General features: G+C 46.5%; 13 protein-coding genes across 13 annotated transcripts; 8 read left to right on the top strand and 5 right to left on the bottom strand.

Annotated features, from left to right (window-relative positions):
- Positions 1-594: 594 nt before the first annotated feature.
- On the top strand, positions 595-1,621 carry N7517_003957 (uncharacterized protein; the record flags this gene model as incomplete). Its single annotated transcript, XM_056721687.1, has 4 exons — positions 595-688; positions 749-859; positions 925-1,250; positions 1,301-1,621. 4 exons carry the CDS (start codon positions 595-597, stop codon positions 1,619-1,621), a joined length of 852 nt encoding a protein of 283 aa, XP_056577937.1.
- Positions 1,622-2,973: 1,352 nt separating this feature from the next.
- Positions 2,974-5,356, top strand: N7517_003956 (beta-glucosidase; the record flags this gene model as incomplete). The annotated part of the gene is made up of 4 exons (XM_056721686.1): positions 2,974-3,495; positions 3,549-4,262; positions 4,323-4,477; positions 4,540-5,356. The coding sequence occupies 4 exons, from the start codon at positions 2,974-2,976 to the stop codon at positions 5,354-5,356; spliced, it is 2,208 nt and encodes a 735-aa protein (XP_056577936.1).
- A 478-nt stretch (positions 5,357-5,834) lies between these two features.
- Positions 5,835-6,224, top strand: N7517_003955 (uncharacterized protein; the record flags this gene model as incomplete). The annotated part of the gene is made up of 1 exon (XM_056721685.1): positions 5,835-6,224. The coding sequence occupies one exon, from the start codon at positions 5,835-5,837 to the stop codon at positions 6,222-6,224; it is 390 nt and encodes a 129-aa protein (XP_056577935.1).
- A 575-nt stretch (positions 6,225-6,799) lies between these two features.
- N7517_003954 (uncharacterized protein) lies at positions 6,800-7,785 on the top strand (the record flags this gene model as incomplete). The annotated part of the gene is made up of 2 exons (XM_056721684.1): positions 6,800-7,021; positions 7,078-7,785. 2 exons carry the CDS (start codon positions 6,800-6,802, stop codon positions 7,783-7,785), a joined length of 930 nt encoding a protein of 309 aa, XP_056577934.1.
- Positions 7,786-9,041: 1,256 nt separating this feature from the next.
- Positions 9,042-10,504, top strand: N7517_003953 (uncharacterized protein; the record flags this gene model as incomplete). The annotated part of the gene is made up of 3 exons (XM_056721683.1): positions 9,042-9,243; positions 9,303-9,400; positions 9,452-10,504. 3 exons carry the CDS (start codon positions 9,042-9,044, stop codon positions 10,502-10,504), a joined length of 1,353 nt encoding a protein of 450 aa, XP_056577933.1.
- Positions 10,505-11,595: 1,091 nt separating this feature from the next.
- N7517_003952 (uncharacterized protein) lies at positions 11,596-12,333 on the top strand (the record flags this gene model as incomplete). Its single annotated transcript, XM_056721682.1, has 1 exon — positions 11,596-12,333. The coding sequence occupies one exon, from the start codon at positions 11,596-11,598 to the stop codon at positions 12,331-12,333; it is 738 nt and encodes a 245-aa protein (XP_056577932.1).
- An 815-nt stretch (positions 12,334-13,148) lies between these two features.
- N7517_003951 (uncharacterized protein) lies at positions 13,149-13,757 on the top strand (the record flags this gene model as incomplete). The annotated part of the gene is made up of 3 exons (XM_056721681.1): positions 13,149-13,301; positions 13,362-13,582; positions 13,643-13,757. The coding sequence occupies 3 exons, from the start codon at positions 13,149-13,151 to the stop codon at positions 13,755-13,757; spliced, it is 489 nt and encodes a 162-aa protein (XP_056577931.1).
- A 1,248-nt stretch (positions 13,758-15,005) lies between these two features.
- On the bottom strand, positions 15,006-16,719 carry cpdS (uncharacterized protein; the record flags this gene model as incomplete). The annotated part of the gene is made up of 2 exons (XM_056721680.1): positions 15,006-16,495; positions 16,557-16,719. 2 exons carry the CDS (start codon positions 16,717-16,719, stop codon positions 15,006-15,008), a joined length of 1,653 nt encoding a protein of 550 aa, XP_056577930.1.
- A 1,997-nt stretch (positions 16,720-18,716) lies between these two features.
- On the bottom strand, positions 18,717-19,499 carry N7517_003949 (uncharacterized protein; the record flags this gene model as incomplete). Its single annotated transcript, XM_056721679.1, has 2 exons — positions 18,717-18,836; positions 18,888-19,499. The coding sequence occupies 2 exons, from the start codon at positions 19,497-19,499 to the stop codon at positions 18,717-18,719; spliced, it is 732 nt and encodes a 243-aa protein (XP_056577929.1).
- A 2,945-nt stretch (positions 19,500-22,444) lies between these two features.
- On the bottom strand, positions 22,445-22,959 carry N7517_003948 (uncharacterized protein; the record flags this gene model as incomplete). Its single annotated transcript, XM_056721678.1, has 2 exons — positions 22,445-22,827; positions 22,887-22,959. 2 exons carry the CDS (start codon positions 22,957-22,959, stop codon positions 22,445-22,447), a joined length of 456 nt encoding a protein of 151 aa, XP_056577928.1.
- Positions 22,960-23,635: 676 nt separating this feature from the next.
- N7517_003947 (uncharacterized protein) lies at positions 23,636-24,047 on the bottom strand (the record flags this gene model as incomplete). Its single annotated transcript, XM_056721677.1, has 3 exons — positions 23,636-23,677; positions 23,770-23,870; positions 23,978-24,047. 3 exons carry the CDS (start codon positions 24,045-24,047, stop codon positions 23,636-23,638), a joined length of 213 nt encoding a protein of 70 aa, XP_056577927.1.
- A 921-nt stretch (positions 24,048-24,968) lies between these two features.
- N7517_003946 (HVSL domain-containing protein) lies at positions 24,969-25,951 on the top strand (the record flags this gene model as incomplete). The annotated part of the gene is made up of 3 exons (XM_056721676.1): positions 24,969-25,215; positions 25,266-25,491; positions 25,543-25,951. The coding sequence occupies 3 exons, from the start codon at positions 24,969-24,971 to the stop codon at positions 25,949-25,951; spliced, it is 882 nt and encodes a 293-aa protein (XP_056577926.1).
- Positions 25,952-26,059: 108 nt separating this feature from the next.
- N7517_003945 (uncharacterized protein) lies at positions 26,060-26,368 on the bottom strand (the record flags this gene model as incomplete). The annotated part of the gene is made up of 1 exon (XM_056721675.1): positions 26,060-26,368. The coding sequence occupies one exon, from the start codon at positions 26,366-26,368 to the stop codon at positions 26,060-26,062; it is 309 nt and encodes a 102-aa protein (XP_056577925.1).
- Between the last annotated feature and the right edge of the window lie 796 nt (positions 26,369-27,164).

Raw genomic sequence — 27,164 nt, 5'->3', positions numbered from 1 at the left:
TTCAGACAATTGAACTGCTTCTTTCGAACTGCTTGTCAAGAATGTCAGGGCAAATGGGGGCGCACGGCAGCTTTATAAATCTATTCAGGTGGGTAATCCGATGAAAGATGTTGGGGTTCAAGTTGATCGACGATACTAAATATTTGCGGGCCGCCTCACCCACCAAAATACATAGGGCGGGCCGCAAGTCCCGATGAGAGTGGAGAAAAGTGATGTGTCGAAACATCAACTAAGTAACAAGGTGGGCTACTTGTCCTAGAATAGAGAAAAATGCCCCTTATGTACGGAGTACACACATCCACTGGTAGTTCTAGAGTTCATAATGCGGGCCGCCCATCCCGTTGGGAATACGTTGGAAACACATCTTTCTGCAATTATCAGGGCTAAATTCTTTACCAAGCCATCCAACAGGATATAAATTGCCATCTTGCCAGCCTCTTTTCGCCAGACAGGCCTTTGCAGATTCGACATTGCTGACCTATATCTTTCGAAGTCGTCCCCACAGCTTCAGACTTATTTTTATCTTCCAGGAGATATCGACACTTGGAGCCTTGCCCTTCCCTTACTTTACGGCTACCAATATCGAATCCCAAGATGGGCGAATATCTCGAGAACCGAGAAGTCGGACTTCGACCGTCGAAGGCGCACACGCGTGATTTATTTAGTCTAGAAAAGCGAACATACATCGGTATGTTTAACCTATTCTCTCCTCTGACCATTATAACATTGAGTAACCTTTGAAGTATAGTTACCGGTGGTGTTGGTAGTTTGGGACAGGAAGTCACAACCGGGATCATGCAATCTGGTGGAGATGTCATCTGTATCGACTCTGTGGAGATCCCACCTACGGAAGAATGGAGTAAGTAGCAAGAAGAATCATATTTCCACCATCAATTCTAACCAGAGCACACTTTTCCACCACAGAATATCTGCAACTCCTCGCAAAAGCATGCAGCGCGAAACTATGGTATTATAAATGCGATATCACAAACATTGACACTACACGAGCACTATTCCGGAAGGCTGTTACAGCAGCTCGCTTCCCCTTACGAGGCCTCGTGACCTGCGCCGGGATATCTAGCATCGGTCGATCCATTGACTTCTCAATCGACGAAATGAGACGTATAATCGACGTGAACTTGACGGGTACCTTTATCTGCGCGCAGTCTGCAGCGCGGGAAATTTTCGAGCAAGGCTTCCCGGCCAGCATGGTATTTATTGCTAGTATGAGTGGTCATGTGGTTAACAAAGTGAGGATGCACTTAGACAAAATGATTGGTCGAAATTAACATAGTTATAGGGACTTGAAACTGCAGCTTATAGCTCTTCCAAGGCAGGAGTTCATCAGCTCACACGGAACTTGGCTTCTGAATGGGGGAGTCAGAAAGGATGTCCTCTGATTCGCGTTAACTCGCTGAGCCCTGGGTATATCCGCACACGTATGACGGAAGACTTGCTGAAGGATCCGATGCAAGAGCGTTTGATGTCTGAAGGTAGTATGCTTAGCCGTATCTCTGAGACGGATGAGTACAGGGGGCCGGTTGTGTTTTTGTTGTCAGATGCGAGTAGCTATGTGACTGGTGCGGATTTGTTGGTAGATGGAGGGCACACGGGATGGTAATTGGCCCTATAAGATGGTTGTTTGATGTTAGTTAGACACCAATACTATACCAGCAATTCCTAACGGGTCTTATGCCATAAAATACAGGATTTTATCGTAATTTATCAAAATCCATGGATTCTTCCGCAATAAAGTGGGGCGCCAAATGTGTGCCATTGTATATATTGCGTATGTTGATTTACATTTGTTAAGGGAAGTATTCTTATTTACCAATCGTTTGAACCGAGGACTTCTGGTTCGGCTGATAGCTCTACTAAACAGCTTTACTCCTCTATTTGAAACTAACAACAATGCTGTATTGTTTAAGGATCTATAGGCTATAAATATGCCTAGACTAATTAAATAGCCTACTAGACCCTGAACCAGCCCCACAATATATACATCCGCCCGGATGGTCTAGTGGTATGATTCTCCGTTTGGGTTTCCATCTCAAATTCGGAGAGGCCGCGTGTTCGAATCGCGCTTCGGGCCCTCATCTTTTTTTGTTTTTTCTTTCTTCGATCATACCATCGCAATGCAATAAGCATTGTTTATTTCTTTCGTGCTTTACAATCTGTCCACTCAACAGCATCATCATTTATGTTTCGAAATAGAAAAAAGCCAGAAGAATTGGGCGCTGGGGTGTCTATCGCCTCAGGCAGTAAGGCATCAAGGGGTTGGATAAGGTTGTTACTCCTTCCGTCTTGGCTTAAGGTTGTTTTGTCCTTCCCATTCCACTAAGCTTAATATGAAACATTGATTTCCCCTGCTGGCTCGGTTTCTACTCCGTACACTATTCCGATCTAGCTCCAAACGATGGTGAAGGGCCGGTGATAGTCGCTGCCCCTACTGCTTACGGAGTACTCCGTACACGGGGGAGCGTCCCGGCAACCCGCAGTGACGGAGTATCAACGGAAATTTCCCCAGGCAGCGCAAAATTGCGGGGTAGAAAGCCATCCAAATTATGTGCCGAGTCTGGCTTTTGCCAAAAGCAAGAAGTTTAGGCTAGATTGCAGAATAGCGAGCATGTTTTTCCACATTCCGTGTCTCACTCGCCAATCAAAGGGAGGTGCCCTAGTGGTCCGAGGCCATCGGTGGACTAACCCTATTTACATGCATGTTTCACTGTAACCATGCGGCCGCCCATTTGTCGCTCTACATGCGGAGCTCACCTTGTGCTTTCTTGGCTAGGGACAAACCGCCTTAACTTGGTCATGGGTTGCAAATCACCACCGGCTTGGCACCCGGACCAGGGGTTCTCATGCGCTGGGAATTTGAGCCCAATTATCCTACTCGGGAGGATATAAAGGGTACACCTACGCCCTTGGACCGGGGAGAAATTTATTAAGCGACCATCCACAGCAAAGGACATCATGCAGAACCTTCTTCTCTCTGCTCTGGCATTTAGCGTTGCGGCTAATGCCTATGCCCCAGGTGCTGCTGGCTGGGATGCGGCTTACTCCAAAGCCCAAGCAGCCCTTCTCAAGCTAACTCTGACCGAAAAGGTCGGGATTGCCACTGGCGTCGGCTGGGGGGCAGGGCCCTGCGTGGGCAACACATATGCCGTTAGCTCAATTGACTATCCCTCATTATGCCTACAGGACTCGCCATTGGGCATCCGCTATGCCAATCCTGTTACAGCTTTCCCCGCGGGTATCAACGCCGGAGCAACTTGGGATCGTAGTCTCTTATACGCGCGCGGTGCTGCAATGGGCGAGGAAGCCAAAGGCCTCGGCGTCCATGTCCAGCTAGGACCGGTCGCCGGGCCTTTAGGAAAGAATCCCGATGGTGGTCGGAACTGGGAAGGATTCTCGGTCGACCCTTATCTCAGTGGAGTTGCCATGGAAGAGACAATTCAGGGTATGCAAGATTCGGGCGCTCAGGCCTGCGCTAAGGTTCGCTGGCCTCAATTCTGCTGATCGTTTCGCCCGTTCTGACCATAACCAAGCACTGGCTCGGGAACGAGCAAGAGCACAACCGCGAAACGATGAGCTCTAACATTGGCGACCGCGCGACGCATGAGCTGTATGTATGGCCGTTCATGAATGCAGTCAGGGCCAATGTCGCATCTGTCATGTGCTCCTATAACAAATTGAACCAGACTTGGGCCTGTGAGAGTGAGGCTTTGAACGATCTTATGAAGACCGAGCTAGGTTTCCCTGGCTACATCATGACCGACTGGAACGCCCAACACACTGGTGTTGGCAGTGCCTTAGCTGGACTCGACATGACGATGCCCGGTAGTGACTTCAATAACGCGCCCGAAAGCATATTCTGGGGACCAAATCTCGAGAAGGCTGTTACTGATGGCTCTGTGCCTCAATCCCGCGTGGATGACATGGCAACTCGTATCCTGGCAGCTTGGTATCTTGTCGAACAGGATAAAGGCTACCCTGAGGTGACTTTCAGCTCTTGGGATGGAGGCAAAGCTACTATCGACGTCACAGGAGACCATGCGACAGTCGTCCGCACGGTTGCCCGTGATTCCATTGTCCTATTGAAGAATGAGGAACATGCTCTGCCTCTCCAGAAGCCCAAGAGCCTGGCCATCATTGGACAGGACGCTATCGTCAACCCCAAGGGTCTCAATTCATGCACAGACCGTGGCTGCAACGACGGCACGCTAGCCATGGGGTGGGGAAGTGGCACTGCTCAGTTCCCTGTAAGCAAGCTAATGCCGGAAGATTAATGCAAAATGGAAAAGCTGACCATGCCGCCATAGTATCTCATTGCTCCTCTTGATGCAATTCAAGCCCAGGCCAAAAAGGACGGTACGGAAATTATCGAGAGTACGACCGACAGTACTACGGCTGCTGCTTCCGCTGCCGCAGCAGCAGAGACTGCCGTGGTCTTCATTAACGCAGACGCCGGCGAAGGGTGAGTTGGACTTGTTCTCATCACATTTATAATGTATTTGCAATCACTAATACCCTGCCCAGTTACATCACAGTCGAGGGTCACGCTGGCGATAGAAACGATCTCGATCCCTGGCATAACGGTAACGAGCTCGTGAAGTCCGTTGCAGCAGTGAACAAAAACGTCATTGTTGTCGTGCACAGCGTGGGGCCTATTACCCTGGAGACCATCCTAGCGCAGCCCTCAGTGAAGGCAATTGTCTGGGCCGGGCTACCGGGCCAGGAAAGCGGAAACGCCCTGGTTGACGTGCTATATGGAAGCACCTCCCCAAGTGGCAAGCTCCCCTACACCATCGCCAAGCAGGCTTCAGACTACGGGGCCGGCTGGAACAGTGCGCTAGACGATGATTTCGTCGAAGACTTGTTCATTGATTACCGCCACTTTGACAAGAACGACATCGCCCCGCGCTACGAGTTTGGCTATGGCTTGTCGTATACGACATTCAACTACACTGGACTTGTGGTGAGCATTTCTGCCACAGCTGGTCCATCGAATGGACCCGTTGTCCCTGGCGGGGCAGAGGACCTTTTCGAATCGGTCGGCACTGCCTCTGTCGTTGTCGAAAACACTGGCGAGGTAGCTGGTGCCGAGGTTGCCCAGCTCTATCTTGGTCTTCCGGACTCAGCCCCTAGTACTCCACCTAAGCAGCTGCGAGGGTTCCAGAAGTTGAATATCCAACCGGGAGAGCCTGAAACGGCTACTTTCGAGCTCACTCGGCGTGACTTGAGCTACTGGGACGTCCAGACACAGAAGTGGGTTGTACCTGCTGGTGCCTTCACTATTTATGTTGGAAGCTCCAGTCGGGATATTCGCGAGCAGGCGAAGTTTACTGTCACTTAGTAGTATTACTCGTTATCCTTTGACTTGTATATATCTCTTGTTCTGAAATGACTTGTCTGGATGTGAAACCTTGGGTCTCAGAATATGCCAACTAAATCCAAGACTCAATGTGACGAAAGGTTCTATCTCGAAACTTGCTTCTTTGTTATGATTCGTGTGGCTTGGTCCATGGAGGCCACTATCTTCAAGACACAGCGTCGTCGGGTTGTTCACTCGAGACATGCGCCGGGAACAAAGAACACAAAGATCGGGCTTTGTAACTGTTGCTTCTTTTATTGTCAATGAACATAGGATTGACTAGTTTTTTTCAATATAATAACTAACAGGCATAAATAGCATCTAGTCCGTCCATTTCGAAGTAACAAACCACCATAAATCCAGCTTCTACCCACTGTTCGATCCATCTGCAGCAACCATCGTATACAAATCCTCCTCTGCCAAATCATCTCAGATTTACTTCATTCATTCGTCTCCCAACATGGCTTGGTGGGACAGTTCCGCGCCCGGCTACATCGAGAATCTCATGCCAACCTACATAAAAGAGATCTGCGAGTTCCGATCAGAAGTCGAGTGTCAGATTGATATCTTGGTCAACTATCCGGGCCATCAGCAATTAGTGAGCGAGAAACTCATTCGGACTGCTCGATCCATGCGCAAGATCAAAACATTGGCATCTGATATCTCGGTGTATCTGCCGAGTCACGAATTCGTTGCTGCTGCACGCCCTGGGTTCTACCAGACGACTTTTCCTCGAGTTTGTGATTTTATCGAGCAAACTATGATTGAGCTTAGCAAGGCTCTGGTGGATTATCCGGAGTGTGACGAGGATGTTGCCTCTCAGCTTCAGGATTTGTTGAATACTATGTAGTTTTGCATATTTGTTAGGCGGGTTTTGTACAATTTAGAAGATTTCTATAGTGGATTTGATTTTACTGCTCGTTTTGGAGTACTTACCTATATGTAACAAGTAAAATAAATAACTGATTTATACCAACGGAGTTAATGCAGAATAATCTCCTTTCCCTGGAATGAGAGGTTGTTTGCGTAAATTATGTGCAAGGCTGAGAGTGGCTGGGTTATCAACCAGCCCAATACAAATATGCGACAGCGAGCCTCATGATTTGGAATTGGCCTCGTGGTTCCCACTAAGAAAACAGCGTGAGCAATATTATTAACTGGTCTATTGATTTCGAATGTGTTGTCACGAGAAACTTACCTGCCAGTAGGAGACTATGGAACGCTCGCAGCGATATCAAAAACAATTATTCCTAATCAGCCGATATTCGACACCGGATGCGATCATATTACATCTGAAATGCCTCTCATCGAACGTGGAATGTCGTTAGTGGGATTCCTCATAAAAACTAAGCCCTTCGCACACAAGGACCAAGACCTCCCTGCGTCAGCCCAAGCTAAGAATAATCCTACCCCGAAATAATTGCTATGCATTTTCGATCTGGTCGATGGAGCTTTTTGCTTGCACTTATATCTGCATGTTTGTTTGCTTCGGTCGAATCCACTAAGGATTTCTCGAATCGCCATCTGAAATCAACCTTCACATTTGACCAGCTCTGGAAACTCGAAAAGAGCTTCTGGGATGCATTTCTCTACCCTGCAAATATCGAACAGACTAAAGGCAATGCATCGACTATTTTCGCATCTGATGTTAGTTTATTCAAGTTTTTGCAGTGTTTTGGTTTCCATAAGCTGACACAATACAGGTGCAAGGCCGTGTCGACATCACCCGAACCTTCAATGGCGACGAGCTAAACCGCGAATATATATTTGGCCTATTCGCAGATCCAAACCACGTCAGTATCGTCGGTATCCCGATCGCATATAACATCACTCAATTCACCGCGAATGACAACATTGCATCCGCGACAACGGTCGTCACCTACAACGCAACCACTTTCGGCGTCCTCCTGCCAGTGACGATCGACACATGGATCGAGTTCAACAAAGAGGGCAAGATTGCACAGTATGACGCTACATTCCGCTGGTTTGACTACTTCCTTGACTTCCTGCTTGAGGGAGCCGCAAAAAAAATAAACGCCACTTCGCCCGACCAGGCTGTCGCCTATGTTGCTGATTTGCTAGCCACGACCATCTGTGATACACATGAGCAGCATTGTACGGGTTCAAATCAGCAATATACGGACCATCAGAGTTGTTATGACTATTTGACTAAGACTTTGCGATTTGGAAAATCTTATGAGATGGGTCGTAATACGTTGCTATGTCGTGAGGTTCATGAGCATATGGTGCAGTATCGGCCTGACGTGCATTGTTCGCATATCGGTCCTAGTGGGGGTGGATACTGTGTTGATGATATGGACTACACGCAAACCGTGTTACAGAGATACTTCAATGACTCTTGGATTCCGTTTGGATATGGGGCTGATCAGAATATTTGGCTTGCCAACTGACAGGCCATCATTTGGGTTGAGGAATGATCTTGCACTAATATTTTTATGCATTAGAGTTAAATATACAGGCTTATTTTCACAAATATCCAGTGCATTAGAACTGGCATTTTGGTCTACTGATGGATGTGGGTCAATATAGTATTTGCTCATCGTCTCCACAGACTCAGCATGGTGAACCACCTCAAACAAACTGGAGACACAATTATGTTGCTCTTCATTAATCTGCATTAAGACTTCAACCTCTGTCACATGGAAACTGAACTCAAAGTTTTCCGAAATATGTATTCAGGTCCATGCTCTTTGAATACCACATGTCATTTAGAATCCTGCACTGTCCAAATCTGGTATCCGGTCTCACGATCTCCTAGGAGTGTGACCACACAAACCTAAGCGATAAATAATTGCCACTGACCATAGAAAGAGCTCATAGGCATCATATATTGGCATGCCATTATCTGCGCCATCTTGCGTGCTATGTCACACCAGAGACGAGATGATTGGCGCTCTTATAGCCCCTTGATGATAAGATGCAAGCCCCCTAGCTCATCCTCAGTCTAACGTGGCACTACGCGGAGTTTTCCCGAGCAAGGGGCTGTTTAGTGATCTACATCTCGGAGCTTTATGAGTGATATCATAGGACATACATCGGCACAAGTCTCCGATGTCTCCAACCTCATTTGGCAATGATCATACTCTACATTCCAATCCCTTTGCAACTCCGTGCCTAGCCGGCTTTTATGCTGCCCCAGCTTACAATCCTCCGTCGCAGACCGAGGTAGCTCTCTATTCCCCACGTAAAGCACGTCAGTTTCGACCTTTTAAAAACGTTGTTTTCTTTGAGGCTTCAACGCAGGGGCTCAATATCATACCCCGGCACAACAAATTTATGAAGGTGCTCTCAACGATGCACATATATCCTAGATTGGAATCATCAGATTCCCAGCCCGATTGCGAAATCGACGATATGGTTACTCTTGAGCTACCATTCATGTTTGAGATAGATACACAAGTGTATAATATCCCGCTCGGCCGTTGAAGTTGCATGCCAGCCCTGATAGTATACGTACGGAAATTCCTTCCGTCACCTGGCTGATCTTTACCAAGGTTTCTTGCCATCCCTTCGAACGTTAGACCTCCTTGACAGTGATCAAACAATGTGACCAAAGTTCTTGTTGCTTAATATAGATGCAGTTAAAATGGACACATTCACCGTTAGAACTTTCTTCTGTCTCTAATGTCACTGTTCAACCAGTCCCATGAATTTCAACGTCACCAATATGGAGAGAAGACGCTCTTCTTGCAGCAACTCACTGCCGGGCAGTGAGGCACAGATACGCTTGTGTCCTGACAAGTTCGAAGAATCTTCCACCGATGAGCAGAACTTACCACCGGTCGACGGAGGGTTCCAGGCATGGATGTTTCTGACAGCCTGTGTAATGATCGAGGCTTTGATATGGGGTAAGTGAGCTTTTTTTTGGCTACAAGGACATGGAAATCTTGATGCTAACTATGAGCAGGCTTTGCCTTTGCATTTGGGGTCTTCCAGAAATATTACCACACCCATGCAGCTTTCCAGGACTCTAATATGGTAGCTGTTGTTGGAACATGTGCTACAGTTAGATCATCACCTTTGCTTACAACGATCTATCGCTAACACCATCCAAAGGGAATATCATATTTGAGCTGTCCACTGGTTATTGTTGCTATGATCCTCCTTCCTCAATGGGGACGCTGGTTCTCATCTTTCGGACTAGTCATAATGTGCCTTTCCCTGGCACTGGGCTCATTTTCATCCAACATCACTCACCTCGTCCTCTCCCAAGGAGTCGGTTTCGGAATCGGCGGTTGTATAGCATACAGTCCATCCATCCTGTACATGGACGAGTGGTTCGTCGACCGACGAGGACTCGCGTTCGGCATCACCTGGGCTGGATCAGGGATATCAGGGATAATATTCCCGATTAGCCTAGAGAAGCTATTGACTCGATTCGGATTCGAAACCACGCTTAGGATCATCTCCGTGGTGGTGTTTGTTCTCGCTGCGCCTTTCTTATACTTCCACAAGCCCCGGCTTCCGGTTAAGAAAACCGTCGATTATAAACGTCTGAACTTCCGATTCCTCACCACCAGGATATTTTGCGTCTATCAACTCGGCAACATCATTGAAGCTCTTGGGTTCTTCTTGCCTGGAATTTATCTTCCGTCTTATGCGCGGAGCATTGGTAGTACAGATTTTCTCTCGTCATTGACGGTCACGCTTTTGAATCTGGCCTCGGTTTTTGGAAGTGTTACTATGGGCCATCTGGCAGATCGATATCATGCCATCACCTGCATTACCATCTCGACTGTCGGTAGTACACTGTCTGTATTTTTCCTCTGGGGATTTGCATCGACTTTGCCTACCTTGTTCGTATTTTGTATCGCATACGGATTGTTTGCAGGTTGTTACTCGGCGACGTGGTCGGGGATAACGCACGAAGTCCGACGAGTCGATCCGACTGCTGACGCAACTATCATATTTTCGGTTATTGCGTTTGGGCGAGGAATTGGAAATGTCGTTAGCGGCCCGCTAAGTGAGGCTATACTCGTTGCAGACCCGTGGAAGGACTCGGCTGTGGCGGGCTATGGTAGTGGATATGGGCTTATTATCCTGTGTACGGGGATGAGTTGCTTGTTGAGCGGAGTATGTATAGTAGCGCATTACACGAAATGTATATAGGCGAGTCTCGTTGCACATTTACGCTGATGATTAACGTCTGCTTTTTTGGTGGGACAAAGGATAGTTAAGGATAGTTAGACTTGCTACATATGCTACTGCTTCAAACTGATGGACTTATTTTCCTCGTTGGCTAACTATTTCTACCCTTCGAGCATGCTCCTATGGTCAATTCCTTTCTATTTCATAAAGAACTTGATTAATAAAAAAAAGATTTTAAGTGAAGGTTGCTGGATGAGCAGGTATATTGATGGATAAAAAGATGGATAAGATATTTGTATTGAATATGATGAGAAGGATGGTGAAAGAGAGGCCGATTCTGCTTAAACCATCATCTTCCATACAATTCTCTTAATTAATCTCCGTCAATATACTTGCTCGCCCTGTAACATTCGAAGGTTATGAGCCCGGTTTACTAAGGTCAGATTTCAATATTGCTATCCGGGATCCGCCAGCATCCGAGTGCGCGGAAGTATATTATTCGACCTCCTACCATCACCACTATGTATTTCCCTTTGAATATCCAACTATGAATAGTATGTCGTATGCTCAAGAAATGGTAGGAACTAATAATTTAAACATCTATTTTAGCTATGCAACGGTTTATGTAGAATTTTCACATCCACGACGCCATCATCCACGCCACCGGGGTACACCGGGCTTCCCGACGATCCCGAACCCACTTAATCTTAGATCTTCGAATCAATGTTCGGATCTTCGAAGCTTTAATCTTGTTAGACTTTGATATCAAATCAAGTCGTCCCAGATGTGGACTGGTCAAGTGGTCGACGTCACTCCAAGAGAACATGGCGATGCTGATTCCACGACACACGCTCAAATGTTTATACTGTGGTCCATGACGCCAATGTAGAGGAAACTACCGGTTATTTGGAAAGTCTACTTGATCTAATGTACTGAAAGATTACCGCATGCATCGCCTGGGTGATGATGACTCGAGATGACTCGGAAGATTGCGCGGTTTTAGGGGTTTAAAAGGTATTTAACTACCTGTGGACGAAGCAATTATCCAGCATCTTATCCAACTCTCCTCAACTACACTACACGATAACTCTTCAGAGCCAACATCAAGAGCTATGCGTTTCTTCAACATCGTCAGCCTCCTGGCCGGAGTCACCTCCGCAGCCACTGCCACCTCCTCCTCATCCAGCGCAGCCTCCACCTGCTCGCCCTCATCTTCTGATGCAAAGGTCCTCGAATTCGCCTGGGGTATCTCCCAGTTCATCGGCGGTTACTATAACTCCACCGTGAACAGCACCTTCGGAAACTCCAACAACGCCACCATCCAAGCCTACCAGAAGGTCCTCTTCGGTCTCGAGAAGGACAACACCCTATCAACCGCCGCTGTCGAGAAGGTCGGCGCCAAGGCCCCCGGCTTCTCCAAGCCCCAGTGTGACTTCAAGTTCCCCAAGGTCAACAACACCCAGGCTTGGGCTTCCTGGGCCTACCGCTTCGAGGATACCGTCACTGGTGCCTTCATCGGTCTGGCCGGATACACCGAGTCCCCCGAGGTCTCCTTCCTCATGGCTCGTCTGGCTGCTGAGCACAGCGCCCACTCTGCCTTGATTGGCAGCCGCGTTAACTCGACCTACTTCGCCGCCAACGCTTCTTCTCTTGTCGCGGCTTACGGCCCCGCCCAGGTTCTGTCCACCCGCAACCAGACCGGTAGCCTCGGCGAGTATCTTGGTGGATGCCTCACTGCCCCCGTCAGCCGCTGTGGTCCCATGAGAATCGGCCCCTTGGCTGCTACTCCATCCTCTTCCGGTGTTGCCAGCAGCACCAGCATGGCCACTTCTTCTTCCAAGAAGAACTAAGAGGTTAATTGTGGAATAACGAAACACCGACCTCTTTTAAGTTGAGGAATGTTTCAAAATGTAGGATTGTGTACTAATTTTGGTCAATTTGATCAATTTGAGAGGAGGGATATCGCTGTTAATAGAGCAGGATTGGAATACATGTGATAATTAATGGACTAATTGGAGATACGTCGATGATACTTATTCTTTCTATACTTTATTTTCTTTCTATACAATTGTAATTAAATCGACAGAAACCCTGAGAGGCTGGAATCAAATAAAGCTCATTCTCGAGATAGACAATCATTCGATATTAACGAGCATAAAAAGGACCAAATCTTAGATTCCCCCGATGATATCATACTTCCCGTCGCCTTGTGTCAACCGCGTCTTCCAACTTGGGATCACGACTCTGGAAGTGGACCAACAACAACCCAGGCACAGGGACTTATCTTTAAATCTTGGAACACCCAGAAAAAATTCTCGTTCGGCAATCGCGAGGCAATATGAAATCGAAGAAAAGTCTTAACCAGGTGATCATTTCCTAATACAGGTAAGAATACGAATGCGAAGTAGAGCCAAGACTAGTACGTAGTTATCAGGTCCCAACAATGATTCTTAAATTATCTTCAACTATTCTGCCTTAAAATCTGCATCCTAAACGACCACGAGATACGAGACCTAGCAAAGCCAATATTTAAAGAAATCGAATTCCCTATGTCTAGGAATAATCTAAAATTTATACAAGCTCCCCACAGTCGACTACTCCTATACCAGTGCTCACATTGAAACGATTGGCCTCGATTGAATCAGAAAACCTACACATCGCAACAATGAACCTATCAATCGAAAGAAGCCCGGTGCTCAAGTTCCGACTCCACATCATAATCAGCGCCTCGGTCTTCATCGTCTTCATTCTTATCATTGCACGCATTGCCAATAGTGGTACTCCGAAGACAAGGACAAATATTTGGGGCATTGCCGTGGTGAGTTGTTTTACTTGTATCCTGATATATTCTATGAAATCTAATAATGGATGACCAAAGTGCCTCAAATCAGCCGTTTTCATGGCCTATCAAATACTCACGACTCACATGGAACGACTCAAACGATGGGCAAGCACAAAAGCATACATGATATTGAATGTTATCGATACTGTCTTTTGGTTTGCTCTATTTATTATCACGATCATGGGTACTACGGGCTCGACTAGCGGGAGTAGTCGGGCATTGGGTGGTATCACGGCTACATTGGTCTTCTTTCTATGGTAAGTGGTATTATTTGAGGCGACTGTCTGGCTCATTTCACTAATTTCGTCTTTCTTAAGCGGATTTGCTGGGCTTTTGGCATTTGTCTCTATTCGTGACAGGCGTTTCTTCAAAGCTAATGGGTCTCTTCCTGGCCATGGGATGGTAAAACCTGCAGTTCATGCTTCTTGTTGAAGCATGAAGCGTGCCCTTTTTTATTTTCGTCTATCTGTCTTTCCATATTTGATCTCTAGCTGCCCCGGATAGAGTAGATAGAAAGTTTGATAGAAATATCTAACTCAAATAATGGTGCAATATAAGTGAGCTAATTACATATACCGTGGTCATGCCAATTTGGGAATGTGTGACTCTACCGGCTGCGCGGCTCATTATTTTGGCAAATCCAGGTGAGGTAAACCTTGCCTGTTACACCACACCTGCGTAATTTCTTTCCTTCTTCGACCTCTACATCGACACGTCTTCATGTCCAATTTGGAGCACCCTGAAACCCTGAACATCCCCCCCAAAATTCCCAGAGCATCTCCCCTTGTTCATCCTTCTGCCTAGTATTACCGGTCCTACTCAGGCATCTAAGATGCTGCTGGTCTCTTTACCACCAACGGTGAGCAAGACCCTCCCCCCAAGCCTTTGGATCGCGCTCATATGGTGCACAGACATCCACTGAAGCTTGCCAACATGATGGGAACAGGACAAAGCACATGACGATCGGTCTTTTCTGCTCCCCTGTGGTTGGACCCTATTATGATCGCACGAAATATCCCCCTTGATAATGCTGGTATCTCTGACCGTTCACTGCTGGACAAATGCACTTCATGTCTGTAGAATCAACGGAGGGAGGCACTCGCCACAGCCAGCCAATACAGTCGATTGCCCGTTCCCAATCATGTTGGAGTATTGGGAGGACCTACGATATTATTGTCGGTTCTTCGGGGGGATTACTACCTGTAATTTGCACGAATCGAGTCTCCTGTCAAGAAATGTGACATCCTGGGGTGTGAGGGCATAGGGAGCATGGCTATTACGAAGGATGGAAGATATCTTACGTAGGGATAGCATAGCAATATGATCATCTTTACCACCATCATTCTTATTCCGTAACATGGGATGCTCTCAAACAAGTAGCGCGGCATACTGAACCAGCCGTGCCATGGAGTTGAGCTGTTGCTGTTCTATTCACATCCTGAGCTCACGATAATTTGGCTTATTGTCCGAAAAATCGGCGAAGTGATGAATGCTTTTGTATGGGCGTTCCATGGACAAATCATAGGATTTCCGCACTAAAATTTAGCCTCATGGAGCCTGTTCTCTCTACTGCGCATACATTAATAGCTTTCAAGACAGAAACAGAACCATCCCTTCAATAAACTAGGTGTTTAATATGATTTATATGCAATTCTAGGGAATAATTTCCTGAGATGATATTTACAAAGTCGTGAAAGACCCCTTTTGCTGAAGATTCTCAATCCTACCCAGCAAGAACTCCAAATGTCTGTACGCCGCACCGGGGGTATACTGCGGAATCTCATGACCAGCCGTATAAACTGAACTGAAAGTAAGACCACGCTCCGTATGTGCCGTTCCAAGAATACCACCCCCAGCATCATAATTCCAAGGACTACCTGAATCCCCATTGGCGATACTCTCAAGAGCATCCGTATACGGCACAAACAAAGGCCCATTAGGTGGTTTCTGGAATCCCTGCGCTCCATTCCAAGTCATATTCTGAATCGTAGCGAGCGTCCCATTAGCGAACAGCAGGTAATCGTACCATCCATGACCGATGAGGACGTTATTAGTACGCTCGATAACGCTAGGCAATGGCCCGAGGGCACTGGGAAGTGAACCATCGCCATCCTCGAAGATATCGCCGCCGCAGACGGCGTAGTTTGTTGGCGGGATGTTGAGGGCTGCTTGCACGGCGGAAGAATTGAAGTAGTTATTTGGTCCTCCGGCTAGCGAAGGGAAACCCATTTCGTCCCAGAGGAAGGGACAGAAGTCTGTTATGTGGTAAATGTTGAAGCATGGGTTGATGTATGTTGCTGCTTTAACAATATCGTCCCAGACGTTGCAGCCCGGCTTGTTGGGGTTTGGGGCTGTTGGGAAATTCTTGGGTGGGGGGTAGGTTAGGGCTTTTTCTAGGAAGTTTGTGTAGCCGCATTTGTTGGCGCGGTCGTTGATTTCCGTCATGAAGGTTTCGTTTAGGGCGAAGACGGAGGAGTAGTGGTTCAATGCTGCTACTGCTGGGGCTATTGAGGTGGTTAGGATGGAGATTTGTATTGGGTAGAGGGATAACGGACCATACATCAAGACACTATCGTCGTTAATGGATGGGTCATTGATCTGGATGCCTTTTAGGTTGAAATGTTTCTTGTCGTTTCGGTTTAGCATCCCTTCGGCCAGATATGGAATGTATTGGCCGGCATAGCTCTCTCCGGTGATATGGACCTTGTAGCCTTGCATGCTGAAGGTTTCAATAAAGTTCACCCAGAAGTCGTTGAATTGGTTTGAAATGTCGATTTCATTCTTGACAGTGGATGGTCCGGGAGAAAAGCCGGTACTGGCAGGTTGGTCGATGTAGACAAGATTTGTCAAGTTGGTCCATGAGTAGGGGTTGCGGACGGGCTCGTAGACTCCAGATTGCCATAGGAATGGACCGTTTTCTTGCAAAAGACCGTCAAGCGAGCTGCATCCGGGGCCTCCATTCAGCCAGATAGTGATCTTAGATGAAATCAGATGAAGTCTCGTGGACAAATTGAAGGCAACGTACCTCTTTATCTGCAGCTGGATTGGTAGAGGGGAAAACCAGAAGAACAAGCTCGAGTTTCCAGCAGGCGTATTTGACAAAAGACCAGCATAGCTTTCACCGATGTCGAACGGGACCTGTGGGAAGTGAGTTCCATTCACGGCGAATTCTAGCAGTAAATTGTAAGTAGACAGCCTCAGATCCTCCCAACGACGAAGTCCCGCACTTACTTTCCGTTTTCTTATTCAAATACTGATGTTTAGTCCGAACAGCAGAGACCTCTCTTTTGCGCAGACTCTTGACAGGCTGTTTGAAAGCAGCAGCCTTACGATGCGGATTTTCCAACGCAGCGACCGCAGCCACCAACAAAACAAAAGGTGCCAAGACCAACATTGTAGGATAATCTTCCGCGAACTTCGAGAACCTGAATTGGAATCCAAAGAGCACGGAGATGTGCAATTTATAATCCCATTGTCTCAGGGGAGACAGGTCGTCGGAGCGATTTGCATTCCGAGTGGAGACCAACACACTACCAAGCTTTGCCAATAGAGACCATCGACGGTTGGGGCGAGACCCGCCCTGAGGCAGACATTGGTTGCTAGCAAGGGGGATATGCGGTGATTGCAACGTCGTCAGAAACATCCGGCATAGCGATTCGATTGATTCTTTTTACCCCGACGGAGTCCGTTATCTAGATTAATTGTTGCGCTCGTAGCGTCGGCCTTCTCTCCTTTTGGAGAGACGTTGTTCATTTGAAGAGGTGTTGGTGCATGTGACTGATGTGTTTATTAAGTAGGTATGGTCATGGTGGGGCAAGAGGCTGGTGTCTAGGTAGATGATTTGGTAAATGCATTTCGTAGTGTCATGTTATGTGTGTTCTTGCTGTTACCTATATCTGTACCTTCAGAGGGATCTTGACTCGGGTCAAATTAATTGATACCACCCGAACAAGGCGCATCGCAACACATCCTGAAGACATCTAGATATCATATGTCATCGACGTCATCGTGTGGATAATAGGCCCTGCTGGATAGCTGGATTCCCAGGGTCTCGGCCCATACTTGAAACCGAAGATGTGGAATTGAATTAATATGGCAATGACAGGAAGCAAATATTGTGAAAGGATGGCTGTATAAAAGAGAACCTTGGAAGGTTGAAAATATCACCTGGCAAATATGTAGGCCTCAGGCATCAACGCATTCACATGCCTTATCTGAGTGGTGCATGTATAACCCTCTCATTTCAAGATAGCTGCTATTTACTTCTTTCTAAAAGGACCTAAATGGTAAGCTGATTCTTGTACTAAAGTTATCGTGCCCCTCCAAAAAGACCACATCTTTTCACGATGCCTAACACTCAGCCATCACACCGCGTAAGCATCTTTCGTAATAAATGCAGCTACCTATAGTCCATGCATCTTCATGCCCAAAGCGCTCTGCCCGATCTACTATATCCACGACATATTTCCTATAGCGCCCTTTCGGGCTTTTGAAATAAATCCCATGTATTATTTCGAGATGAACAGACCCTCATGTAAAAAGCCACCTCCCACATGTCTTCCAGCATCGCATTGCCAAGGATATTACACGTCGAAAAGGCAATATTAAGATTTCGTAAATGCATATTCTATTGCATATTATTGCGGGGTGATGTGCGTGGGATAAACTTTGGGATATTATTCCTAGGTACGGGGTACATGAACGGGATAAAGAGAGGTGATTACTTGTTTAGGAAACGAAGCGTGGGAAGTATTATCACATATTAAGCTCATGTTGATGCTACGATGTAGCGAATCATTCCTCCGGATCGGAACTCCAAGCTGTCTGGGGATGGAATGCGGAACTCGTGATCTGCGCATCTGCATCTGCGAGGGGGCGGATACGTGAGGCCGATAGGCAATGTGTAACAGCTGACATTCCCCGGTAGAGGGGGTATTTGATGATTCTTATGGGGTAGGAAAATATATATTATTTTATGCTCAATGTAAGAGCAGCTTGATGAAAGAGTAATTCAAGGAGTTGGATTGTACACAAGTGCTATCTAGGGGTGGAATAATTCTATTGAATATTAAGTAGACATAGTTGACTAGTCATGTCGACACGAACACGAGAAATTTTGAAATGGGCCTTTGGCCTTTCATTTGTCAAAGTACATACACGATGTATCGGTATACAGGACCATTATCCATACCCAGATTAAACCAAAAGTTGGAGACCTCCAAAATAATATAACCATAAACTCCTGACAAAAAGGAAAACACATGACCGTTTCCAATCCAAATCCAACCCCGAATCCCAAAGAGTCTATCCAGACATAATCCATCAATCTCGTAATCATCAGTCTCTCATCAGTCTCTCGTCAGGTCGTGAAGTTGTCGAAGTTGGGAGACTTTAATTAGTGTTGCGTCGTTTCTTGAGTTTCAAACTGATTTTCTTTCGTAGTTCAGAGAACGGGTTCACCAGCGGACGGTTGTAGAAGGGATCGTTCTTGAAGTCCTCATCGGTGAATTTCTGGAACCGAGTAAGTATTGGTGACACAGCAGGATGGGGAAGAGAACGTACCATTCCAGGCATGCGCATAAAGTTACCAGCAAAATCATTCATCATGTTCGAGCCCTCTTCGTAAGAGTACTCCTGGCCGTTGCGGTCCGTGGTTCCAGGAGGGTAGAAGGCCACGCCATCGAGGGGCCGGTGACTGTTTACGGCGTCGGCGATCTTGTGGTGGGGAGTTGCCCGGAGAGCCTCGGCGTTTGACTCTTTGACAGCCTCGAGCGGGCTGGATTGAACGTAGCGGTTTCGTTCAGGGCGGGCAGCGTCGTACGGGCCCTCGTGGTGATAGGAGAAATTGGTCACATTGTCCAGTCTGTCGATGATATCGGGTTGCACAAGCTGTGAGTGACGGGGGTACTTGTTGTGGCGACGATGGGGAGCAGAATGCTCTCTTTTGCGTCTCGGCTCCACCGGATGATGTTCGGGTGTGCCGGAATACCAGATGGAAGGCGCAGAGTTCAGAGACTCGGAGCGTGATCGTCGAGAGTAGGCTGATGGTGCTGGTGAAATGTAGCGGGCATATGGGTTGTTGTTGCCCATTGTCCCCACGTTTTGTCGATCTTGACTGTGTTGATTGAAGTGGGGATAGTGGCTTGAGGCCATGGGGATGCAGTTGACTGCCATTCCGATGTTGGATGATGGAATCTTGTATGAAAAGGTATCCAAGGTGAAAGGCGCAAGGCGCGAAAATTACCCGGTATAAGCAAGTACTTTATTTAGAACAGGTGAGGCTGAGCTGTGATGCAGGGTAGCTCGTACAACAGCTGAAGATGTTGATTCTAATAGAAAAGAGATGAATCGATGAAGATGAGAGTAGTTGTAAATGGGAAAATAGCGAGTGAGTCGAGGAGAGCTTATATCAAAGGAAGCTACGGACGTGACGTGATGACTTGCGTCCACGTTTACTGATCTCCGTGGCTAGATTTAGTAACGGGCATAGTACTTTAACATTTTCACCAACTATATGTACCAATTATCGCCGAGAAAAACGATCATGTGGGTCGAAGATGGGCTTGAGGCTGCCGACTCCCGGAACGTATACGGAGCCCTACGGCTGGAAGTATAGTGTGATATCATCCACAGGTACACAGGAACAACATCCCCTGTCCCTATTACAGGTACAATCAGTGATGAATTAAAATTCTATAGTCCGTAGCCATATTAGAAATAGTCCCATGATTCACCACGCATAAAGACTAAATCTATGCAAGGCCCATGTTGCATCCACGCATCCGAGACTTCCACGTACTGATCGACTATGACGAAATCCCTTGAACATCCACAGTATTTTTTCTGGTTATTTTTTTTACATCATACTGAAAAAACCAGAGAAAAGTTAATCGAATTTACTGAATTTGCTTAATTTACTGAATTATCTTAACTATCTTATTTATCTTAATTATCTACAAAACCGTCGGATATCTATTCCCGGGGTGTCCGGGCGATGACTCGTTCATGGATTAAGCTTATCGTTAGGGGGAAATAGCGGCCAACCGGCACTTGGCAACTGGTCTAGATCTAGACTTACACACTCAGTAATTCCAAATTCTTCTCTATACTTCCTTTTTTCACCGCTTTTTACTCCTTGCTATTGATGTATATTTTCTCTCGTATATACAATCTGAATCAGATATCTCAAGCATAGATACATATGTATACAATATAACCAATTGAAACACAATTGTAATTTTTGATGTGCTTGGTATTCATTGTGAGGCCAATCAATACCATTTCTCATCACACAACAGTATCAGCATCAATATTGATACTAGAGTAATTCTCCGATCAACCAGAAATAATTATTTTCCCCTCTAGAGCGGTGCATAAATGATTCCTCGCATGTATAAAAGACTAGATGCTTCTGTGATATGTAATTGAGTATTTCAATATTTCATTTGGAGTGGCTATATAGCACCACAGAGAAGAGGAGGAATACAGTCCGGCGTAGGATTACCACCATTCCATATTGGAGCTGGCAGCGAAGATGGAATTACAATAGCAACAATGGGGGCAATGCTCGGTTCAATCTCACGTTTAAATGAACAATGAACATTCTCACACAACGGCGCCGTCTTATATAGATCATCCGCCAGACCATGCGAGATTCTCACGCAACAAAACTCTATGGTATAATATTAGGCAAATGATCCAGAGGTCATGCTAAGCTAGAGTTTGAAATCACACATACTTTGTGGATCAGGAACAGGGGCAGGTACAGCGGTAAGGGCGTTGCTCAGCACCGCGAGAAGAGTGTTCGCTTTCATTTTAGCTCAAGTAATCATAATCCTACATGAGTCAGTCTGTAGATGACAATTCTAAAAGATGAGTCTTACCATATATGTAAGTGTGTGGTTGTCAGTAGATAGACTCTAAGCGTGTTTCAAATTCAAGAATAAGCGTCCATCTTATATCTTCGATTTTGGCCGACGCAAAGATTGGTCAATAAATAATCGATATCTGAAGTTACACTTCGAATTAAAAGAAAATTGGTGTGCTAATTGGTGTGCTGTGAGAATACTGCTGTTGTTGCAAGTACTCAGCTCGCTCCTCTACTTCCCTAAGATGACACCCGCGGAAATACTCGATAAAATTTCATATTTACTCCCCACAGGCGATGATAATACAAAACGGAGCCCAATTACTAAAAATAAGCGGATGGTTTACACGCCCATGCGCACCCAACCAAGACGAGGCTCGATTGTGGCCGGCGATTTAGAAAAAGGACTTCAAAAGTGGGCAAGGCCTTTGATTTTATACTTCAAATGTTCATTAAATCTCATGTTACAAAAGACCGAAGTAAATGTTGACCTATGAGGGTCATTCCCATCAAACCGGTCGTTACACTTGTTACTATGATGTATACCTTCTCACAGCATACTTTTTTCATCAACCAGCCAATGGTCGAGTCAACTCGACCACATCTTCCTTGGTCTAGTGGTGATGATTTCCGCTTGTCATTAATACCGATAAGCGCGGGAGACCGGGGTTCGATTCCCCGAGGGAGAGATTTCTTTTTTTTGCCGTAGATTACTCCGTCCCATACCCATGGGAAGTCGTAGAGACACTCTGGGTGTTTTTTAATTTAGCTTTATGTGGAAAGATCAGTCAGTCATGGAGATATAGTAATTTTGGTGATCTCAATGTGTTGAGACCTATTTTAGCAGGCAGACTAAAGATACATCAGAAAGTTGAAGGCTCTGGTTGCGATAACGAGGGTAGATAAAAGAACTTGGAAAGTTTGGATTACTGGATCAAGTTAATATTACGGAGGAAAACTGACCTAAGGGAAACCCTGCATCTAGGGGAAATGTATCAATCAAGCTTTAATCATAACGTGAGAGTTGCTCATACAATAATAAGAGAAATGAAGCTATATCTGTAGCAGAGTATGAAGTAAAACCGAACCTTTGATCATTGGTCAGTTATACTAAGATATAACTTAAAGAACGTCGACAGTTTGTGTAAGATCCTAGTTGACATCAAGCATCAAGCATCAAGTACCAAACATCCATCATCTTTACCAGCACCAGCATTATCACCATCAGCTAGTACTAGATTTTCCAACCTTCTCAGTACCCCCCAGAAGGGGTAGGAGGAGTCGGAGGAGTGGGGGGAGTCGGCGGAGCAGGGAGATTTCCGTAGTTTCCATTACCAATAACCGGGCCATACACACCAGAAGGGCTAGGAGGAGTAGGCGGAGTGGGAGGGGTTGGAGGAGTTGCTGGGGAATTAACATAAGGAGAAGGATATCCGGGAACATTGTCGACGGAAGGAGTGGGAGGTGTGGGAGGAGTCGGGGGAGTTGGTGGACTAGCTTGGACTACAGGGTAATAGCCCGAGCCTTTTCCGGGAGGAGCATGAGCAACAGGAACGGTCTCAGGTGTGGGTGGGGTTGGAGGAGTTGGGGGAGTAGGTGCAGCATCATCGAGATCAACATCGCGGGCTTGAAGCTCTTTATGAATTCATTTTGGTTAGGAATTATTCTCGGCTCCAAGGGAAAGGATTGCGCACGGTTGAGCGGAGTAGGGGCCGCAATAGTGGTAAGACTCATGCCAAGGACCGTGAGAATATAGCTGGGCTTCATCTTTGCGTTGTTGAATTGGGGTTCACCTGTCCTGGTTAGTTTTGAGTGTTTATATGAACAGAAAGGCAGAAGCCGGTGCTCACTGGATTGATTTTTATTGCTATCAGATCTTGATAGAATCCAGGTTCTGATAGAATGAAGTCTAGAAATGTGGAAAATGGCATTTCTCTTATATTCCAAGTTGTTCTTGAATATTAAATCAGAAATAGATCTAGACAGCTATCGATCGTTTGAGATGTTGAGGTGCTTTGTCCATAAAATACAATCGTAAGTTATGTTCGTTGTTTAGTCCAACGGTGGTATGCATCAAATTCGCAGTTAACCATGCTGTCCAACCGTTGGGATTGGAATTCGACCGGGTATAGGTATGACTTATTGTCGAAGAACTTGGGAACCAGTGGGATGCCTACAGTAACAATATGTCAAATTTCAACATAGTGCTACAACACACGGAACGAAAAAGGCATAAGGAGAGAATAAATGTAGGTAGTAGATAATCTATTACGTTTCAGTCGCACTGCACAACATTCAAAAACCTCTCATTGCATTCGATGATGGCAATGACACTACAGGAGCTATCGCCAGTAGCCTAATTAATAAATATCGGGGGTTCAAAGTGTTTTCTGCATGTGTCTACGTGTGATTATTGCCATCGCCTTTCTTCTTTGGGAGCATGTTACTGGAAGATTTCACTGCTGCTCGCGGGATACAGTGGAAACTAGGAGAGAAGATAAATCAACGGAAGCGTATGACTATATCATCCCTGAGAAAGGGGAGATATGAATCGTGTAACAACATTCCCTTACTAACCACGATCCCATCCTCCGCCATAGCCCCATCGATATCCTCGCCCACCGCTGCCCCAGCTGCCGTATCCTCCGCCCCACCCACAACCACTAGGGTGTGCACAACTATCAGCAGCGGGAGTTACACGAAGGTCCTCGTTACGGGTGATCAGCGGGGACCTACAGAATATTAACTTGATCAGGTATTGCTCAGTATTGGAGACATTCCTTACCCCATGAAACAGGGCTAGCAGTTGCAGCCAGCGCAAGGCCAAGTATATCAAGGATATAATTCGACCTCATGTTGAATTGGGCTAATGCACACCTTACGTTAATGCAACCTAAACATTTGAAAGTGTGCTTGGGCCCATTCCAGGTAGAAATGATCAGATTGAGGCTTAATTTCAATAGATGGGTGATGCTTTGCCCTTCTAGTAGGGAATAAGAGCCACTGAAAGTAGGTGTAGTTTATCTGCTGTTCAACATCAGGGAGCCCATCAAAGATGATATGAAGCTACACTGGTCCTTTATTCACGAAACAAAGCACAACCCAAGGCTTGACCTCAAGCACAACACTTTTTGCAGTAAAAATAATGCGTGTTCATGGATGCATATGTAGTATCCCCGCATTTTCAGTTCTGTTGACCAATGATCGTCACCTTGATATTCAAGATCTAGGTAAAGTCCCACAAAGCTGAAGATTGAGTCTAGAAGCATTTGTTCCCGACAGGCTCCCCGCAATTTTGCTCGGCAGATATTTGATTAGTCCTGGATTGTGTCTTGTAGTCTGCTCGACCAGGAACCTGAAGCCTCTATGACCGGGGAATGGACTACCATCATGGTCACGACTGTGCTAATGTGATAATTGGTGGCCTTACTCTGTACGTCACTAGAAGGGGCGAAGTGCCCTAACATGCAGAAAATTGTAGCAGACGTGCAGCGCAAAGATTACACATTACACCCGATCGGCCTCAGTTTTAGGCTGCCGCTCTCTACTGGAACGCCTCAGCCCTAGGACCTAGTAACACAATGTGAGAGTAGATAAGCAATAACGTACAACTATACAAAGGAACTCGAGACATCGTCGACATAAGAGAAGTGCCAATATCAAAACATAAATTTATAGATGAAACCAAAAACGATGATTGGCTCCTGACATGAGCTTTCCCCACATCTGAGAATCCAGACCTCCATCAGAACAACAACTCCCTTGTCATATTGGCAATGACCCTAGTCCAATACTCTGATTCGGAATCCGACTCAGAGTCTAGATCTTCCATCCGCCCACTCAAGAAATCTCGCCACGACATCAATCCAGGGCCATCGCTGCCGCCACTACCTGCAGCATTCCACAACCTCTATGCCTCGAGCACACGTGTGAGCGTGCAAGATAATCCCAGTCTTCATGGCGGCCGAACACGCGTAATTCCTCATGTGGAAGGAAACTGGCCAACGCATCTTTATCTCGAATGTGAGTTTAGGCGTTGTCATGCGGCTCGTGCAAGATGCTAACTTTGACAGGGTATCCGGGGAAGGATGAGTTGTCGCTTCTTGAAGATGTCATTTCTCAGTCTGAGAATTTGTCAGATGAGAATGCGCCCGTAGTGCACAGTCTTCTGCATAGTGATCTCGGTGCACAGCTACCGCTTCATATCAGCCTGTCTCGGCCGGTGATTCTTCGTACCGAGCAACGTGCTTTGTTTACTGAGGCGTTGCAAAATGCCATCCACGACTCGCATGTACAATCGTATGTGTCAAATTTACAAATTTCTTGACTATCATCTAATGCTCGAACTAGATTTGATGTCCAACCGGATTCTTTATATTGGTCATCCAACTATGAGAAAACACGCTGGTTCCTCGTCTTAGGCGCGCAGAAACCGAGCCATGATGGTCTGAACCGCCTATTGAAGTTGTCAAATGAGACTCTTGCTCGCTTTGGACAGCCACCCCTTTATGCAACCTCGACCCGACAGCAGCAGACAAGTGCATCCCTCCGTAACAGGAGCAGCAGTTTGAGCGAGGATTTCTCCGGTTGCTTCCATATCTCCCTTGCTTGGAGTCTGTCCGAACCAAGTCCGAAGGAACGTGAACGGGTCGCGGGGATAGATTTGCGAGCTTTGCGGGAAATCCAGGTTGGGTTTGACAGTGTCAAAGCGAAGATAGGAAATATTGTTGGTAGTATACCATTAGGAAAAAGTTCATAGTATGGGGTTCCAGTATATTGGACGTTGTCTCCTCTGGACATCGTGGCAAAAACATCCAAAACTCGAGATTGATTGCCTACTCAACTTCAACGCTTCCAATTACATAAATCAACAAACGCGAAGGGAAGCCTGCTCATCCTGGGAGCGCGGTGCCACTCCCATAGTGTATGGGACGCCGAGGAGGATTTGAAGAACCTCATGGGCCGACCAATCGCGTGGGGAAAGGAGGGCGTTCATCATTTCACGAACGGCTGAGAGAAGAAGATGCTGATTGGTAATATGGGAGAGAATCCCCCGCATCAGGCTGAGGTAGCTCTGAATCGCCGGCTCGGACTTGCTAACGTACTTAGATAAGTAGTTCAGTAAGGTTTCCGCACCGGTATATGGGGCAATATCGATATTCGCCAACCACGCCATAGTCACCACAGGATTGTATGAATTCAGGTGAACGTCACTGGCGGACCACTGATTTTCATCCCGCCACAGAACGTAAATTCAAATGACCACCGGCAAAGGTCGCATCAGTCCCAATATCTGAATTCCACCGTTACGGATTTGCACAACGCTCTTCAGCCTCTTGAGTACTGAAGTTGAAGCATTTGCGCCGAGCTTCCTTGAGCTCGACCGGTCACTTGTTGCGCTTGGCACCGCTGGGAAACGCCATCCTTAGGCAAATGACACACTTTGTAGTGGGGGATGTTAGACGGATAACAACCTTGGGAGACTGTGTCAATGAGCGTTAGCAGATATATGAGGGGATGCGACTAGGTGTGACATAGCACTCACCACCATGAGTGCTGATTATGTTAAAATAAAGATAGCGATGTGTAAGAGAGTTATAAGAGGCCCAAATCTCCAAGCCGTTGCAGGACTGCAAGACGGCCCTACTAAAGGATGGTCCCACGAAAGGGGCACAAAGGAAGAGTTACGCCATGAAAACTACTCTAGCCGGCCAGACCAAAGCTGAGAGAGACAGCTTTGGCCAGTTGCATACGGCAATGAAGGAGGCTCTGATCCACAATGTGATATTCTTCGACTCAAGCCGTCAACTTTGTGTACTTTTCAACGATCTCAGCGTAGTCATACTAATCGACGGGGTCACAGGCCAGATCAGAATGGTTTCAGGTTCTTCAGTGTATCCTTGTACTATGTCTTGGTGGGCCTCTTGTTGTTGGTCTTCTTGTTCGTCGCCATGGTGGAGCAAGCTGGAGAT

The sequence above is a fragment of the Penicillium concentricum genome (assembly GCF_028827145.1).
Source record: "Penicillium concentricum strain IBT 3081 chromosome Unknown utg000002l_segment0_segment0, whole genome shotgun sequence".
Taxonomy (NCBI): Eukaryota; Fungi; Ascomycota; class Eurotiomycetes; order Eurotiales; family Aspergillaceae; genus Penicillium; species Penicillium concentricum.
The sequence above is the reverse complement of the archived record's forward strand: the minus strand, read 5'-3'. Positions and strand labels throughout refer to the sequence as shown.